This window comes from Danio aesculapii, chromosome 15 (genome assembly GCF_903798145.1).
Source record: "Danio aesculapii chromosome 15, fDanAes4.1, whole genome shotgun sequence".
NCBI lineage: Eukaryota > Metazoa > Chordata > Actinopteri > Cypriniformes > Danionidae > Danio > Danio aesculapii.
In genome coordinates this window covers 15,926,821-15,944,089 of record NC_079449.1, presented here as the reverse complement: position 1 = coordinate 15,944,089, position 17,269 = coordinate 15,926,821, and the positions used below count along the sequence as shown (strand labels likewise).

The 17,269-nt window shown below is 35.7% G+C and overlaps 1 protein-coding gene across 1 annotated transcript in view; it reads right to left on the bottom strand.

The window, feature by feature from the left end:
- nbeab (neurobeachin b) overlaps nucleotides 1-17,269 on the bottom strand; it is a 344,764-nt gene that overhangs the window by 40,578 nt on the left and 286,917 nt on the right. The window contains exon 34 of the mRNA XM_056474110.1: nucleotides 13,956-14,126. Within this exon, the coding sequence (XP_056330085.1) occupies nucleotides 13,956-14,126 (171 nt within the window). The remainder of the gene's footprint in view (nucleotides 1-13,955; nucleotides 14,127-17,269) is intronic.

The window sequence follows — 17,269 nt, the reverse complement described above, 5'->3', positions numbered from 1 at the left end:
TATCTAGACTTAAATCTCCAGCTAAGGTTATATGAGGGCTACGTCCTTTAAATCATCTCAATGTTGTCAACAGACCCACAATGTCAACGGGCTGCTCATCTCAGCTCTGGAGAAAACACATTTCACCATAAACAGGAATCTGTAACCCTTAACTGGCAGTTCATTACTATAATCCACTTTAAGCCGCTGCTCTTTATGGCTGATAAGAAACACCTCTTGCTGATTGTCTCCCTCAGAGCTTTAAGCCGCTACGCTTAGATGGACACAAAACAGCCATCATAACCTGAGGCACGTCAATCACTGCTTCATCTGTGGATGTGCAAGTTTGTTTTCTGTGATGTTTCTCTCAGGTTCATAGAGAAGCATTGATTTTTTTACGTGTAAGGTTAGAAATAGAATGTAGTGTAGCATAGTATCAGCTACAAATATATATTGTATATACAGTAGAAGTTTAAGTTATTAGAAGTCCTTTGACATTTGAATTCTTTTAAAAATATTTCCCAAGTGCCGATTAATTAATAATTTTTTTTCAACACATTTCTAAAAATTGCTATTTAAAGGCTTAACTAGGTTAATTACACTGTAAAAAAATTATGATCAATTAGTCCTGACAGCATATGTTTTTAGGTCATTGTAAATTATTAAACTAAGTTAATTAAGTTCTAACTTAAAATTAAGTTACGCAAGCTGTTTCAAGTCGGTTTAATATAAGTTCAATGGACTCATGGGGTTCATTTGATTCAGCTTAAAAATTTAAGGCAACCAGAATTTTTAAGTGTTTGAAAGTTAGGTTAATTAGGCAAGTTATATGGATAACAGTTGGATAATAATAATAAATAATAATAATAATAATAATTCATTTTACTTATAAATGGCGCCTTTCTGGACACCCTAAGGTCGTCTTATAACAAGCATCAACAGCCATACCAGAACAAATTAAAATAATTAATAAAACACTGCCAAACCAGATTTTAAATGCATGTAAGGAGTTGCAGGTACAAACACATCATGAGTATAAAATAACGATCAAAAAATGGTCAACAGATAGCCTGCTTAAAAAGATGGGTCTTGAGACGATCCTTATATCCAGAGGAAGTGAGCCCCAAAGTTGAGGAGCCGTGGAGCTAAAAGATTTGGCAGCCTTTGTGCTTAATCGGGTGCGAGGTGGCACTAGAGAGATAGAGTGGGAAGATCTAAGAGTACAAGAAGGGGTATAAATATGGAGAAGTTCGGTGAGATACTGAGGAGCAAGATTATGAAGTGCATTGAAAGTGAGAAGTAGTATTTTAAAAAACAATACGAAACTTCACTGGAAGCCAATGAACCTGATAAAGATATGTTTAGTGGTTTTGTTTGGTAGAAAATCAACAACAAAAAAAGGCTAATAACATTAACCTTAAAAACTGTTTTTGAAAAATGTAAAACTGGTTTTACTCCAGCCAAACAATAATAAATAGGACTTTCTCATGAAGAAAATATATTATAGGAATTACTGTGAAAATTTCTTTGGTCTGTTTATCATCACTTGGGAACTACTTGAAAAAAAAAGAAAAATTACAGGACGGCTAATATTTAGTTTACCCAAATATTCAAAAGTTTTTGATAAATTCATTGACACTGATTAGGATATATTTTTTAAAGTCATAAAAGTTCAAAAGTCTTTTAATATTCCACAGTAACAATAAAGGGCTTTCTAATGATTATTCAAGAGTTAAAAACAAAACAAACAAATAAATAATCATTTTTAATGAGAGAATTTTAACTTTAGATAAACTGTAATAAAGACCTGGTTGCAACAAGGCAGCTGCAGCTAAAATGCTAAAACAAGATTTATAATAATAATAGAACATCAAATTAATATTTCAAAGCATTTGGAAACAAGGGCAGATGGAAGAAATTAGTTTCTATAAAGCTTCTGAATGTATCATTTGAAATGAATGAATGGATTGATCCATCAATCAATCAATCCCTAATTGATAAATTATAAAAAATAATAATCAAAACAAAAAAAGTAGAACGTCTATGTAAATTTATTTAAATATATTAATAATTTATATAATAATTAATTATATAATAATAATTTATAAAAACAGGCGTCGTGGTGGCATAGTGGGTAGCACAATTACCTCACAGCATGAAGGTTGCTGGTTCGAGCCTCGGCTGGGTCAGTTGGCTTTTTTTGTGTGGAGTTTGCATGTTCTCCCCATGTTCGCGTGGGTTTTCTCCGGGTGCTCCGGTTTCCCCCACAGGCCAAAGACATGTGGTATAGGTGAATTAGGTAAGCTTAACTGTTTGTAGTGTGTGTGTGAATGAGAGTGTGTGGTTGTTTCCCAGTGATGGGTTGCAGCTGGAAGGGTATCTGCTGCGTAAAACATATGCTGGATAAGTTGGCGGGTTATTTTGCTGTGGCGAAAATCAATTAAGTAATAAGTAATTAAATAATAAATTATAAAAATAATAATCAAAACTACAAAAAAAGTTGAAAGTCTATCCAAGCTCATCCAAGATATAATAAATAATTAATTAATAAATTAATCAATAAAATAACTTTAATATTTTTACGTTTACATTTTTAAATACTACTACTAGTACTACTACTACTAATAATAAAAATAATAATATCAGTATAATATTTTGGATTTGGACATAAATTGGATGTTTTTTCAAACATGGAAAACTGTGCAAACAAATTAACCTTATTCACCTTGTCTTACAGAGTCGCTCCTTTGACATGTTCTACATATTAGTGGATATACAGTGTAACCCAATGCTTATTAGTCACAGATCATTCTTAATCACTGCTCTCAGAATTGTGTATTACGTTTACAAGCAACACAAATCTGTATCAAAAGATTGTTGGCATGTCCTTCACCTATAAACGCTGTTTTTTTTTCCTGTGAAAAAACCCTGCCAAGCAGAATCCTGTGACTCCATCAGCAACCGCTGCCATTTTGATTTGACTCTGGAATGAGTTATGACCCTTAACTCCACAGTTTGACATTTTAAGGCCGTAATTGCAGTGCTTAATGTCAGAGCTGTGGATGCACCTGTCAGTGGAGAATGAATCAATAGCCTGAAGGTGACGGTCACATTTTTGAGCGAGATACCATGAGCCTCCCTCTCTGACTCCAGGCTCAGGTTGAGACCAATAGACCTCAGAAATGCTGCTGAATTTAGAGCATTGGGTCAATATTTTGTCTGAGGCTGTTTGCTTTCTTTGTTTAGGGGTGAAAAGAAGTTTGACAATATGTAAGGGGCGATATACTGCTAGCAAACTTCCCACACTGCTGAGAGTGATGGTTGGGTGAATACAGTACAGTTTGTCTGCATGTTTTTTCTCTCAGAACCAAAATTACTAAGTTGCAACTAAAAAATGACAAATGAGAAAGCAGCAGTTAAGAAAGCATATGATAATAATGGTATTGAAGCTTTGCACAAGTTCTTCAACTTCAGTTCAAGTAACATCATACTAGTCATATCACACTTAAAGAGATAGTTCACCCAAATTGCCTCATAATTGACTTCAAGGTAATAACATTTTTGGATTTTTCATTATTTTTAGTTTTTATTTTGTTTTGACTTTTTGTTTTTAAATTTAGTTAATTTCAAATTAGTTTTTAAAGACAGATTGACAAGTTTTATTAGTTTCTATATTTTGAAATTGCTTAGTTTTAGTTTAGCTTTGATTATTTTCAGTATTAGTTTTAGTTTTTTTTATAAATTAGAATATTTGTTATGTGGAAGATACAAAATCATGAGAATATTGTATAATAGCACAACCAAAGATATATTTTTGAAACGTGTATTCAGAGGACACATGAACACTACTATCTACCCATCCTCAAATTCAAATGCAACAGCCCACAAGATAGCAGCCCTAAGTACTATTCAGTATGCGTGCAAGGCTGCTTCTGAGGTTAGATGCACAGTAGTGATGGAAATTTCTGATCTTTTCTGTGAACCGGATCTTTTGTGACAATCCTCCCATCATCATGATCTGAAAAGTTTCTTACAATCACGTTTCGCACTCTTTTACGACTTTCTGTTGTGAAGTAAACTTACGTTTTGCCAGATCCTCTCTCATTTAAGCCCTCGGTTTAGCCACGCTGCAGTTGTTCAAGTTTGCTTCAGTCACAGCAGGCTGTCATGTACTGTTTGTGTTCTGCTCACTGAATCACAAATGTGCATTATTATGAGTTCACTCATTCTCAAATTTGATCTCTGTGTACTGTTAACCCAATAACTTGGGACATTGGTTTATTTAGAGTCAGAGGGGGTATCAGGCATGTTAAAAAAGTAAGTCTTTGTTAAGTGCCTAACATAACTGGAGACACGAATTGTTTCAAATTATTCAGTTAAATTTGGTGAACTAGTTTAACCGGTTCACATTCAAAAAGAATAATCCGTTCATGATCAGGATCACTAATACAGAAATAAAACCCATTATTGGACACTATTGTGTTAACTTAATAGTTTTAAGTGTCTGCTCTGGTTGTATTTAATGTTGTCACTGTGCTGCGGTCATGTCCAGTCATTGTTTTTGTCACGGGAGCAACAGCGAGGATGACTGGAGGAGAACTGGCTTGATCTGGCCAATGGCAGCAGGATTACAGACTCCGATGGGCAGTACGGCTCAAACAACTGGCGTACAAATTGCAGAAGTAAATAAATGTACTTCTAAAACGCTTATGTATTAAATACATTTACAAAGACGAAAATGAAGGATGATTTTGCTATAATTTTAGATATTTTTGTTTGTACACAATACAGTTTCAGTTAGTTCTAGTTTTTAAAAAATACTCTCACTTTTATTTTTATTTCAGTTAACGACAATGTTTTTTCAATTCTAGTTTTCATTTTTTTATTCGTTTTCGTTAACTATAATAACCTTGATTTACTCTCCCTCATGTAGCTTTAAACCTTACTGATTTTCTTTTATCTGTTGAACAGACAGAGATTTTTTTGAAGAATGCTGTTTGCTGAGACCCATCAACTTCCATAGTTGGAAAACAAATTATTATGGAAGTCAATAGGGTTCCAGTGTGACGTATGTATGTTATTGCACTAGATTATTGGTTCATACTTGTTATCTGGAGGTTATTTTATTTTGAAAGGCGATCTAAAGGATATGGGTTGAATAATATTAAATTAATTTCCTTTTCCTTTAATATTTTTCGTTATTAACGTTTCAATGTTTAAAGTCTAGTTTGTGTTCTCTTTAGATCTATTTGAAAATGTATATATGTTTATAAGTGAAGGTAACACTTTATTTTGATGGTCCATTTGAGTATTAGTAGACTGTCTGCTTAATAACTGCTGATACTGGTCCTTCAACAGACATTTAACTGGAGGGAGACCCGGGCTTGAGGATCTTATGAGCTCGGGGCTCTCTCCCGGGACAGCATGCAAAACACACTTTATAATAAATCATCAGCTAAGTGTAACTCCTGAAACATATTTTATTAAAGTTACGAAACACAAAAGAGTATTTTTACCTTGGTTATATTGTACACTACCTTTATTGCATTTGAATATGCATGCCTCTGTTGCCTAGCAACTTTTGGATGACAACAACAACAAAAACTTTCTGAAAGCAAAACCATAATTTTTTACTTTACTTTAGAAATGCTTTTATACAAAAACATTTTCTCAGTTGTAAAAAAAATACAACAACAACAACAACAACAACAACAACAACAACAACAACTTTGCTCTCCAGGGGCTAGTTGCACCAGCAGTGAGTAAGTTAAAACGCAGCCTAGTTGTGACTTAAAGGGACACTAAAGCCGCTTTTCCACTATCGTGCCGAACCGTTCTAAAAACACTTCGGTACAGTTATGGTTGTTTCTCCACTGAGCCTGGAACAGGGTGGCATGACAGCAAACTGTTCTCGGACCGGAATTCTCGGCACGGTTAGACAACTGTGCTGAACTGTGCCGATAGATTCTGTGTGTTGAAGTCGCGGCTCTGTTGCCAAGCTACCACAGCTGGCTCAACAGAAGCGCGCTAGTCATCAGACAAGCAAACAACAATGCTACGATTGACATAAAAAATGTCCGATACAGTTTGGTCTGTGGAGGAAACATTTGCACTCATTGATATTTGGGCAGAGAAAAAAAATTCAACAACAACTAGAAGGTACAAAGAGAAACAAAAAGGTTTTCAAAACCAAAGAGCAGTCCTTGAAACATAAAAATGTTATAAACAGTTACAAAAAGCTAGTTAGAACTTACACATTACTAAATATTAATAGTGTAAACATAACTCTACCTTCCAACTAAATATTAAGAGCAGCCTCCCCCCATGTATAATGGTAGAAAAGAGATGACAGCGAGATTAGTTTACATTGAGGAGCTCGCGATCTTAATGAAGAATGGTCTTCCTCCACTCACAGCCTTGATTTCCTCCCAAATTTCGCATTTTTTTGGTTTATGAAGGAAGAGTTACATTTTTTTCAAGAAGTGTTTTGTGTTAATTGTATGCATCAATAAAAATGAGAATTTCTTCATGACTGAGTTCTTCTCCCTGCTCTTTTCTCTTTGATGTGTAGGACATAAAAAAAATTCAAGTTGAATGTTTTGATAACGTCAAGTGTATTTCGCCTGTGTGCATCGTCTGTTATTAGTGACTATTTAAACGAGTGCTATAAAAATGTGATTTATAATTCCATTTTTATAAGACAGTTTTATATAGATGCATTATTTGCAGAATTTTAAAGCAGTTTAATGATTTAAATATTTATTGGATATCATGTCATTCAGTGTGACTTTACAGAGAGCTTACGATCTACCAACTACGGTTGGCCCCGAACATGTTGTGCAACTAAAGTGAGATCAAATTTAGTTACAAACTAGCTAGTAGCAAAGTCCCTAGTGTGGACTTTGCGTTCAAGTTTAAGAAAGAACTCACGATCAGCTGGTGCATCCCTACCCTGCTTCCCAGAGAAGTACATACCTTCGCCAGTAATAACTCAAACACAATTATAGGCTATATAACAAAATAAGATCACATTTTATAATATGACGCCAGACATTCAAAGCTTAACTCTAAACTCAATTAAAATATGACATGACAAAAATAAATTCGGTACAGTCCTATGTGAAAAGTCAAAATGGCCACTTTATGGTCATTCTAGTACATAAAATTCTGGCAGTTTCAGTGTTAATTTGGCCTAATTGTGTTTAAATTGACATCACACCAGTGTGATTTGTGCCTGAAATATTTTAGTGCCTTTAATGTTTTTATCTCAAAGTGCATTGGTTAACTAGTTTGACAAATGAAGCAAAAATGATGAGTTCCTGCATGCATTCAAGACGTCAAGTTGAGGTCAGCTTTCCTCATCCTTTAAGTGTCTGAATGCCATTCGTTAGGTGCTTGAATAACATTAAAAGCAGTATAGATGTAGATATTAAATGGAACACAAAAGCCTCTCAAATTCCAAAAGTGACAAATAAAAGGAGGTTTTCAGGCTAACAAACCTCGCTGTCAGCTAGCATTGCTCTCGGAGAGCCGGACTGCTTGTGAAGAGTGCGGCCACATGAAAGAAACATAATTGCTATTGTCTAGAATGTAGATCCCAATGATGAAACGCAAAGCTTTCTCCATATTGTTTGATAATTAGCCCCCCTGTTCCGTGAGTGATTTGCATAGTGGTCACTTGACAAATAAAGGCAGTCCTGGAAGTGACAGTATATAAATGACTTGTTTTGCAGACAGCAGATGGTGAGTATCACAGGGAGCGGGAGAGATAGAGGGAATGAGAGGAGGATGGGAGGGAGGAACGGGGGTCCATGCAGCTACAAACACACTGCCTACCAGCTGCTGCTGTTGAATTGGAATCATATCCACAAACACAATTAAGTCATTTTCGAAACTTCCACCAGTCAATAAAGAGTATTGTGCGGAAAATCAATAACATTGATTTGCACCCTAATTGCTTGTTGAATTCAATTTTAGCAGCTAACCAGAAAACACTACTATGCTTACATTATTTCTAGTGTTAAATTAATCTACTGAAAACTAAAAACTCCACAAATAAAAATAAAATATATAAATAAATAAATAAATCAACAAACAAGACAGTTAAGCTAACTGAGATAAAATTGAATCAAATGAAAGACAAAACTCATAAAATTACTAATTTAGCATTGGCATCTAACTAAATCAAGTACTAACATGATCAAAACAAAGCACAAAATCTATTTAAAGGTGCAGTATGTAAGTTTGACTCCCAGTGGTTGAACTAAGTATTGCATTCCTGGATCAAAACAAATGCAAACACAGGTTGCCAGATTGAGGACAGGAGCGAGTGATTTAAAGTGTGTTCTAAATAGAGGCAACGGCACCCGATAGAGGAATATTCTCTATATTGAAATGAGTTTTCGTTCTAACCAACACCTCAAACTGATATATTAGAAACTGCTTTTTATTTCATGCAGCTGAAAAACAGAAAACTGACAACTGACAAAATCACCTCAGCTACACCTCATGTGCTTAATTTAGTGTTAAATGCTAATAATGTGAGTTTGAATGCCATTTTACATGACATTTATTGCCATACTTCTGAAAGCAGCAGCAGATTTCACCTCAGATCTTGAAAATAAAATGAACCATTTGAAACTGAACTTTAGAACTGTGATTCAGCATGTTAATAATGTTAAAGAAGGTTAATGTGTATTAATTAGATTATAAACCTTTACATTTCGTGAGTGCATATTCTGTGCTTCTGAATGGCTGTATTTAAATTTCTGTCGTGTTTCGTATAGTGCAAACAGCCAAATTGCTTATCACTGCAAATCTCATCATGTAGCGTGTTGTTATGACACATGGTTACAATTTAACCAGCTCACGTAATGTTTACATTTGTGATATTTATAGTATTTGCTAACTAATAACCTCATGTGGAATCTGCATCTCATTTCGGAGTCTGCAACTGTCTACCGGAGGTCACATTTCGGTCAAGGGCGCATGTTTTGAGAGCCTTTCTGAATGAATGAAATACCCGATTATCAATAAGGCAAGCCAGGGGTGCTGAAATATAATTGGTTAAAGTGGCAGTGGGCGGGTTAAAAGAACCAAAATAAAGACAGCCGTTCCGGAACGTAACAGACATTTTCAAAGCAGAATAACTGACTTCAACATTGTTTTTCAGATAAACAAGAATGTCCACTTGGCATGTTTCTTAAATATCTGCAAACATATTATGATATTTTTATACTTTAAAGAAGTCAAAAACTTACACAGAGCACCTTTAAGCTACACATTAATATTAAAAGGCAATGTAGCAAAAAACAACAACACTTTAGCCAAAGAAATGGCTTAATTTGGCTTAATTAAGATGACTCAAAATGTGAATAATACTTTAATTGCAAGAGTGTGAATAGTGGGAAGTGTAAAAAAAACGACATATATTTGTTTGCATTAAAAATAAACCTGATGCAGGCTGCTATTACACTGCATGGTTTAAGTGAACCAATTCAGATTTTCTTCTCCCATGTGGCACAGATCAGATATGGTTTATGTACGTGTAAGCAGGGAAAAAAAAAAAAAAATCACATGGATGCCAATTTACTCAAATCAGATTCAGGCCTTGTTCATATGTGGAAATTTATCCGATATGAATCGGATCTGTGTTCTCGTGTCTGCAGTGTAAGCAGGTAGATTAACGTGTGTTACCATAGAGAATGACATCAATACGGAGGCTTTCATTTCAGAATAGACTTCAGCAGAGTCTCAAACCATGAACCTCATACACGAGGACTAAAAAAGCTTTTATATTGTCATGTAGCACAAGTATTTAAGCATGTTAACAAGAGAGAAAGAGAGAGTGCAACGTACGCCACGTAAACAATATAAACTAAAACAGTTGCATACATCGAGTGCATAAATCACGCCATGGAAATGACATTAAGATGCCTACTGGTTTAAAAAAAAGCCTAGATCAAAAGAAGATGGCCAAATGAGAAATTTTATGCCATAAACTATAGTAAAACAACTTGTCAAAAAGAATGACAAAAATAAAACCCTGCGAACAGATTAAATACAGGAATGAAGAAAAGAGTGCTCTTTTATTATGAGCTGTTAGTCAGCGCCCGCTCTTTTTTTCCTAGTCAATGCGTCTTTGCCGTGTACAGTGTAAATGCAGTCAATTGAATAAGAGTCACTTTTAAAGATGATGTAAGCGGGTAGTCGAAAAAATCAGATATAGTCACAACATCGGATTCGGCCATCAAGATCTGCAGTGTAAATACAGCCAATAGCACAATCTTTAACAAACCTTTAAGTAAAGCACTGAACCATATTTCTTCCAAAGTAGAAGATAGAAAATACAGTAGATGTGAAACCCATGAGTAAGCACTTTGGGTTTCTCTTCCCAAAGGACATATTTGCATGGCAGGATCTGAACGACACATACTGACAGTCTCTAAGAGATATTCAACTGACATTGAGCTCATTCATGCTTGATCCGTGTTTCACCAATACTGATATCGCATGTTTACACCATTATTTTAAGACCTCTTGCATCTGGAAAACATAAAGTCCCTCTGAAATCAGAAATTAGCAACAATATGTTAGTCTTTAGCTTAACTATAAGCCTGTGTGCTCCAAAAAATGATAAAAGTAGCTTTTACAAGGTTTTTCTGCATCTGAAATGGCTTCATACTATATAATATGTTAAAAACAGTATGCGAGCTGAGTAGAATGTCTGTATTCATAGCATTCAAAAAACAGTATATTCTATTGGATGACCTACTACTTTCGGTGAGATTCTGAAGTCTGTATCAGATGGACGCTACGCGAGATGCCACGCCAGAGAATTATGAATGGGAGTGAAGTGTCGTGGGTAGGTCATGCGATAATAGCAAATGGTGGATGTAGTACATCCGAGTTCCATTCACACTACTCACATTCATACTATACAACATACTGTTTAACGGTCGTGTAGTAAATTCAAATGTAGTACATTCTCAAGTAGTTCTTCAGACCAATCAAATGCTCTCTGAAATCCGAAGCGTCCCCTCTCATATAAGACATAAAAGCTGCAAATGAAATCACTTACAGTATTTACATTTACCAAAGCATTCAAATAAGTTCCATGGAAGTCAATGGAGAAAAATAGCAGTATGACAGCCACTTTTAGCCAATAGCAAAACACAGCACTTTATCCATTACATTAGCAAAATTGCTAGCAATTATGTCAATTACTTTTTTATTATTATACTCATTAATTATGTCATTTCCAAAGGTACATTAGTTACATTTTAAAATACTAATGCCAGTTACTTTCTTTGCTGCGTTGAGAAGAATAAAGAGTAGAGGCCCATGCACACTGGGGTGATTTTAGATTGAGGTAAACTTAGTTTTACATTCACACATTCGTTCAGTGACTTGTGACATGCTCTCTATATTGTGTACCCTGGTACTTTGAATAAGTATGTCTTGAAAACAACATTAATAGACCATTTCAATGTGGTCACGTCATTGGCCCATGAACATTTCCTGCTTAATATCAAACTACTTCATAACTGCAACAAAAGGCAATTCAATCAAAACTTAATGTTAAAACAGCTCTCATATATTTATTTATCAATATGTGGCTCATTTTGGATTCTCGGAAGCTATAGAAATGAAATATGTAAAACAGGAAATAGGTTGGGACTATTGTCTTTGTTTACATTTCTCAAAATGGTCTATTTAATTGACTGAACAATGTTGTACTTGAATAGTCATTGGCTGATAATATGATTCCACTATTTAGAATTTGCAAAGAATATTTTGTGAAACTATATTTTGAATGAAAAAGTCCGAATGTGTGAATAAAACTTTACCTCAATTGATTTTAGCTCATGCTAATTGCTAACATTTAACACCTTGTGAATTCACAAAGGGTGACAATGTGAGCGTGCACACCAACGCTCAAAGCAGCAGGCATAAAAAGTGTAATAAAAACACCAACAACAACAACTCTGGCTTGTTTTTTATTTTTGGTTTGATTTGCAACGTTAAAAAAACAATACCTACCTTGCATTTTGCTTATGTGCCTGGAACTGCAGAAGTTACAGTAAACCCAACTTGTTTGCTGCCTGCTACTTAACTTTTTTGTTTACCAGTTAACAAGTAAAATATGAATGGTTCTAACAAGCACATGAACACTTCCTCCTCTTCCTCTTCTTCTTTTTATTGCCACTTGGCATATAACTTCTAGGTGTATTACTGCCACCTGCTGGTTAGGAGTGTGGGCCATGATCGCACATACAAACTTCTTACCTTTCTTTGATCTAAATCCTTTTATCTAATTTAGTCACTTTCAAATATAGCATCATTTTACAATAAATACTTTCCTTTATCATAACTTGGACATTTCATAATGGCATGTTACACAGTTTCTTCTTGCTCATTATGATCATATTTTCCTGTCTGATAGCACATTAACACTATCTCTCTTCTTCTTCTGCAAATTTTATGCAAAGTTGTGCAGCGCCACGTTGTGTACTGATGTTTTTCTCTTTTTCATTAAGCACAATGTAAGGTCAGGGAGTGATTTTGCATGTTCACTTTGTTCAACAATTCAACCCAAGCTTATTCTGATTATGTACTTCTATATACTTTTCTGGAGGGAAGAAAATATGTCCCAGGAGCTACATTTTTTGCAGTGAATCCACCAGAGGCTGCTGTGTACGCTTTTTCATATCTCAAATTTCTCTCCCGAGTGCCATTCGCGCCTGCTGTACTCACGTAAATCCACCAGAGGCTGCTGTCGACTGACTAACTGACAGACTGACTAACTGACCCGCCGTCCCCTTTCCCTAAACGCAACCAATAGTGTTTTAAATAGCACCGATCGACCCGCCCACCCCCTTCCGCAAACCTAACCACAGTGTTTTAAAAAAGCAACCCAGAAAAAGAAAAGCCCCCTGATTTCCACCACGTTTTCAGATTTTACCACATTCTCACCCAGTTATTAACTTGTTTATTTTATTTTTTGGTATTTGTTTTTGTCTTACTTGCTTTCTGGAACCATTCTTCACTTGACTCGAACCCCATTGTCACAGTCAACTCTGCTCTGTGTCTCAAGTTCGCCAACGTACATGTCGAGTTACTGGACAAACTGGTAACATTGGAAAAGCCGTCTATTCGGAGGTAAGCGGTCAACTGGTAAGCGCGAAAAGGAATGGCATCATACCGCCCTGTAGCTTTAGTTTTAAAGATGAAGAGCAGCCATACGTACTTCTGGCTACATAATTCACGATCTCCAGAAACTTACATAGGGCTACATTTTCAGAATTTGTTCAAAATTACTTGGATTACATGAATGGCAAAAAACGTCTCGAAAAAATTCTGCCGATATGCGCGAGCAAAAAATCACCCAGAGTGCATGAGCCTTAAGTGCAGATGTGTCGTATACAATGTGCAAACATGATGCTTACTGTACTTCTAGCTTAAATCTTAATATGTATTTTACTCACCTTCACCGCACAACAGATTCGGTATCTCTTAGAATGAAATACAATTGAAATGCAAGTTCAGAATATTCTTTCTGAAGAGAGTTGCACTTTCTTTTCATGCATCCTATCATGCAATGCAAAACAACTGTACAAACATTGATTTTAATTTTATTAAACTTGAGGATTATTCACTTTTTGGTGTAAAAGGACCTTAATTGTAAAGAAAAAAGTGGAGGAGGAAGAAAAAATATTTTTATATTATTACAAGTACAGCTTAGATGAAAAAAAGAAATGCAAAAGTAACATAGCGGGTTACTTTCCTTTAAAAGTAACAATTTGAATTACTTTTTAAAAAGTAACTCTATATTGTAATGCACTATTTTTAAAAGTACCTTTTCCTAACACTGGTGGTGACATTTTCAAAGCATTTCAGCCTTCACTGACACAATCCAATTATAAAAATGGGAAGAAAGAGATGTTATCCACAACTTGTTGCCACAGTCGACCTACCTCGCGTAACGGCGGATCACTGGCGAGGCTGTCGAGGTTGACGGAGCCCTCGTAGGTCAGGTGGTGAAAGACGTTGAGGGCACGCGCCGCCTCAGGCCCACGTTGCTTGTAGCCAAAAATAAGGTCAATCCACTGGTGCAGCTGACACGACACAAACTCGCTTTCCAAGGCCTGTCAAAGAGAGTGGGGCAATTAGAGGTGAAAGGTACACATACACAACATGAAGACAAACACACACAGACATACAGATGAACACTCCCACTGACACTCGCTGATGTTGAAGAGTAAAACAGCTTGACAACAACATTAGAGACTAGATTGTAAATGATAATTTCTGTAATAACAAATATTTACTGTTCAAATGTTTGTGGCAAGTAATTTTTTTATTTATTATATGTTTAACATATCATTTTGTGCAACTGATTAGTGCCATGTAATTCTTCGGAAATTTTTACAATTTAATAATAATAATAATAATAATAATAATAATAATAATAATAATAATAATAATAATAATAATAATAATAATATGTATTATTAATAATAATAATTGTTTAATAACATCATCCTCAGTTATAAAGTGGATTTGCAAACATTTTTGTGGAAATCAAATATTTTTTATTTGTTTATTTATTTCGGAGATAGATAGATAGATAGATAGACAGACAGACAGACAGACAGACAGACAGACAGACAGACAGACAGACAGACAGACAGACAGACAGACAGACAGACAGACAGACAGACAGACAGACAGACAGACAGACAGACAGACAGACAGACAGATAGATAGATAGATAGATAGATAGATAGATAGATAGATAGATAGATAGATAGATAGATAGATAGATAGATAGATAGATAGATAGATAGATAGATAGATAGATGGATAGATAGATAGATAGACATAAAAATAGTTGGATTGATAAATGGTCAGACAGACAGACAAAAATAGATGGATACGATGGATGTATGGACCAATGGACAGAGACATAAAAATGGATGGATGGATGGATGGATGGATGAATAGATAGATAGATAGATAGATAGATAGATAGATAGATAGATAGATAGATAGATAGATAGATAGATAGATGGATGGATGGATGGATGGATGGATGGATGGATGGATGGATGGATGGATGGATGGATGGATGGATGGATGGATGGATGGATGGATGGATGGATGGATGGATGGATGGATGGATGGATGGATGGATGGATGGATGGATGGATGGATGGATGGACATAAAAATAGATGGAGGAATGGATAAATGGATAGAGAGACAGACAAAAATAGATGGATATGATGGATGGATGAACAAACGGACAGACACAAACATAGATAGATAGATGCATGGATGGACGGACAGACGGACATAAAAATAGATGGATGGAAGGATAAATGGATGAACAGACAGTCAAAAAAAGATGGATACGATGGATGGATGGACCAATGGACAGAGACATAAAAATGGATGGATGGATGGATGGATGGATGGATGGATGGATGGATGGATGGATGGATAGATAGAAGTGCTTTTTTTAAAGATCATCGCGTCATACTGCGATAAAGGGAAAAAAAAACGATAGAATGAACAAATAACACAGAGCGGCACACAAAGACACACTTTTCTTCCCCTTCCTCTTACACACAAACACACCCAGGGCTGCTGGAATTTACACACTCGCTCTCACATCAGAAATAACAGCTATTACCAACAGAGCAAGCGGTGGTGCGCAGGGGCTCAGTTCCCCCCGGGGCATGTCATTACAATCCAAAGTGACACATGCAAAGATGGGAACACTAAGTGAAAGAAAGAGAGGAAGAAATGGCAGGAGGGTAGAGGAGGGAGAGAGAGAGAGAAAGGGAGCACAAAGACAAGGAGGGAAAGAGGGGATTAAATGAGACAGAGAGAGAAAGAGAGCAGCGGAGAGAGAAAAATAAAGGACAAGATCTAAGGACAAAACCGAGTCGGAGACTGTTTAAAAATGTATGTGCTGTTCAAGTAACCCAAGGAAAAAAACAGTATTGTTTTAAGAAACTGAAGAATTGCATTCAAATACTAGACTCATAATAAAAATACTATTATCGAAACAGAATTTGTGAGTTCATTTTAACAAGATCAGCCTAGGAATTAATAAGTATGATTTTATTTCCATCATAGAACTGAAAGGAAGATATTTCTTATAATACGCCAGGACTATATTTAAATATGGAGCATCTATGTGCGTGTTTTTATCCCATGGTATGTTGAAATTCTTGATTATGATTGGCTGGAAGGTGTGCAATAAAATTGCCCAATGCACAGGTGATTCCAGTCAGTTTTGATCACAGTTTAAACATTAGTAGTAACCATAGCAACCAGAGTCTTCATTTTAATCTTGAGAATACTGACCTGTGTTTCACTAGGAACCAGTGGTGAACTCAAAAATAGGCTATTTGCAAAGAGGTAGCTGACACATGTTACTGTGAGCTATTAGATATACATTACCTGACAAAAGTCTTGTCGCCTATCCAAGTTTTAGGAACAACAAATGATAACATGACTTCTGGTTGATCATTTGGTATGAGAAGTGGCTTATATGAAAGGCAAAGTCCTCTAGATTACACTTAATTGACCAAAATAAAATATGATCATGCTTTGATTTGTAACTATTTAATTAGGGCAGTAAGGTCTGACTTTGCTTAGACAAAAGTCTCGTCACTTAACAGAAATAATGTACAGTATAGAGTCATGGTGCAGTAGAAAAATAGTTAATATTGTGTATGACTCCCATGAGCTTGGGGGACTGCATCCATACATCTCTGCAATGACTCAAATAACTTATTAATAAAGTCATCTGGAATGGCAAAGAAAGCGTTCTTGCAGGACTTAAAGAGTTCATCAAGATTCTTTGGATTCATCTTCAATGCCTCCTTCTTCATCTTAACCCAGACATGCTCAGTAATGTTCATGTCTGGTGACTGGGCTGCCCAATCCTGGAGCACCTTGACATTCTTTGCTATCAGGAACTTTGGTGTGGAGAATGAGAAGGAGCGCTATCCTGCTGAAGAGTTTGCTCTCTTCTGTGGTTTGTAATGTAATGGTCAGCATAAATGTCTTGATACCTCAGGCTGTAGATGTTGCCATCCACTCTGCAGATCTCTTGAACGCCCCCATACTGAATGTAAAATTGACTGATTTCTGTGAGAATCTTGCGCCCATGCGAGTTCCAATAGGTTTTCTGCAGTATTTGTGATGATTGGAATGCAGTTCAACAGATGATTCAGCAGAAAAGTCAACCTTCAGCCACTTTTCCAAATGATCAAT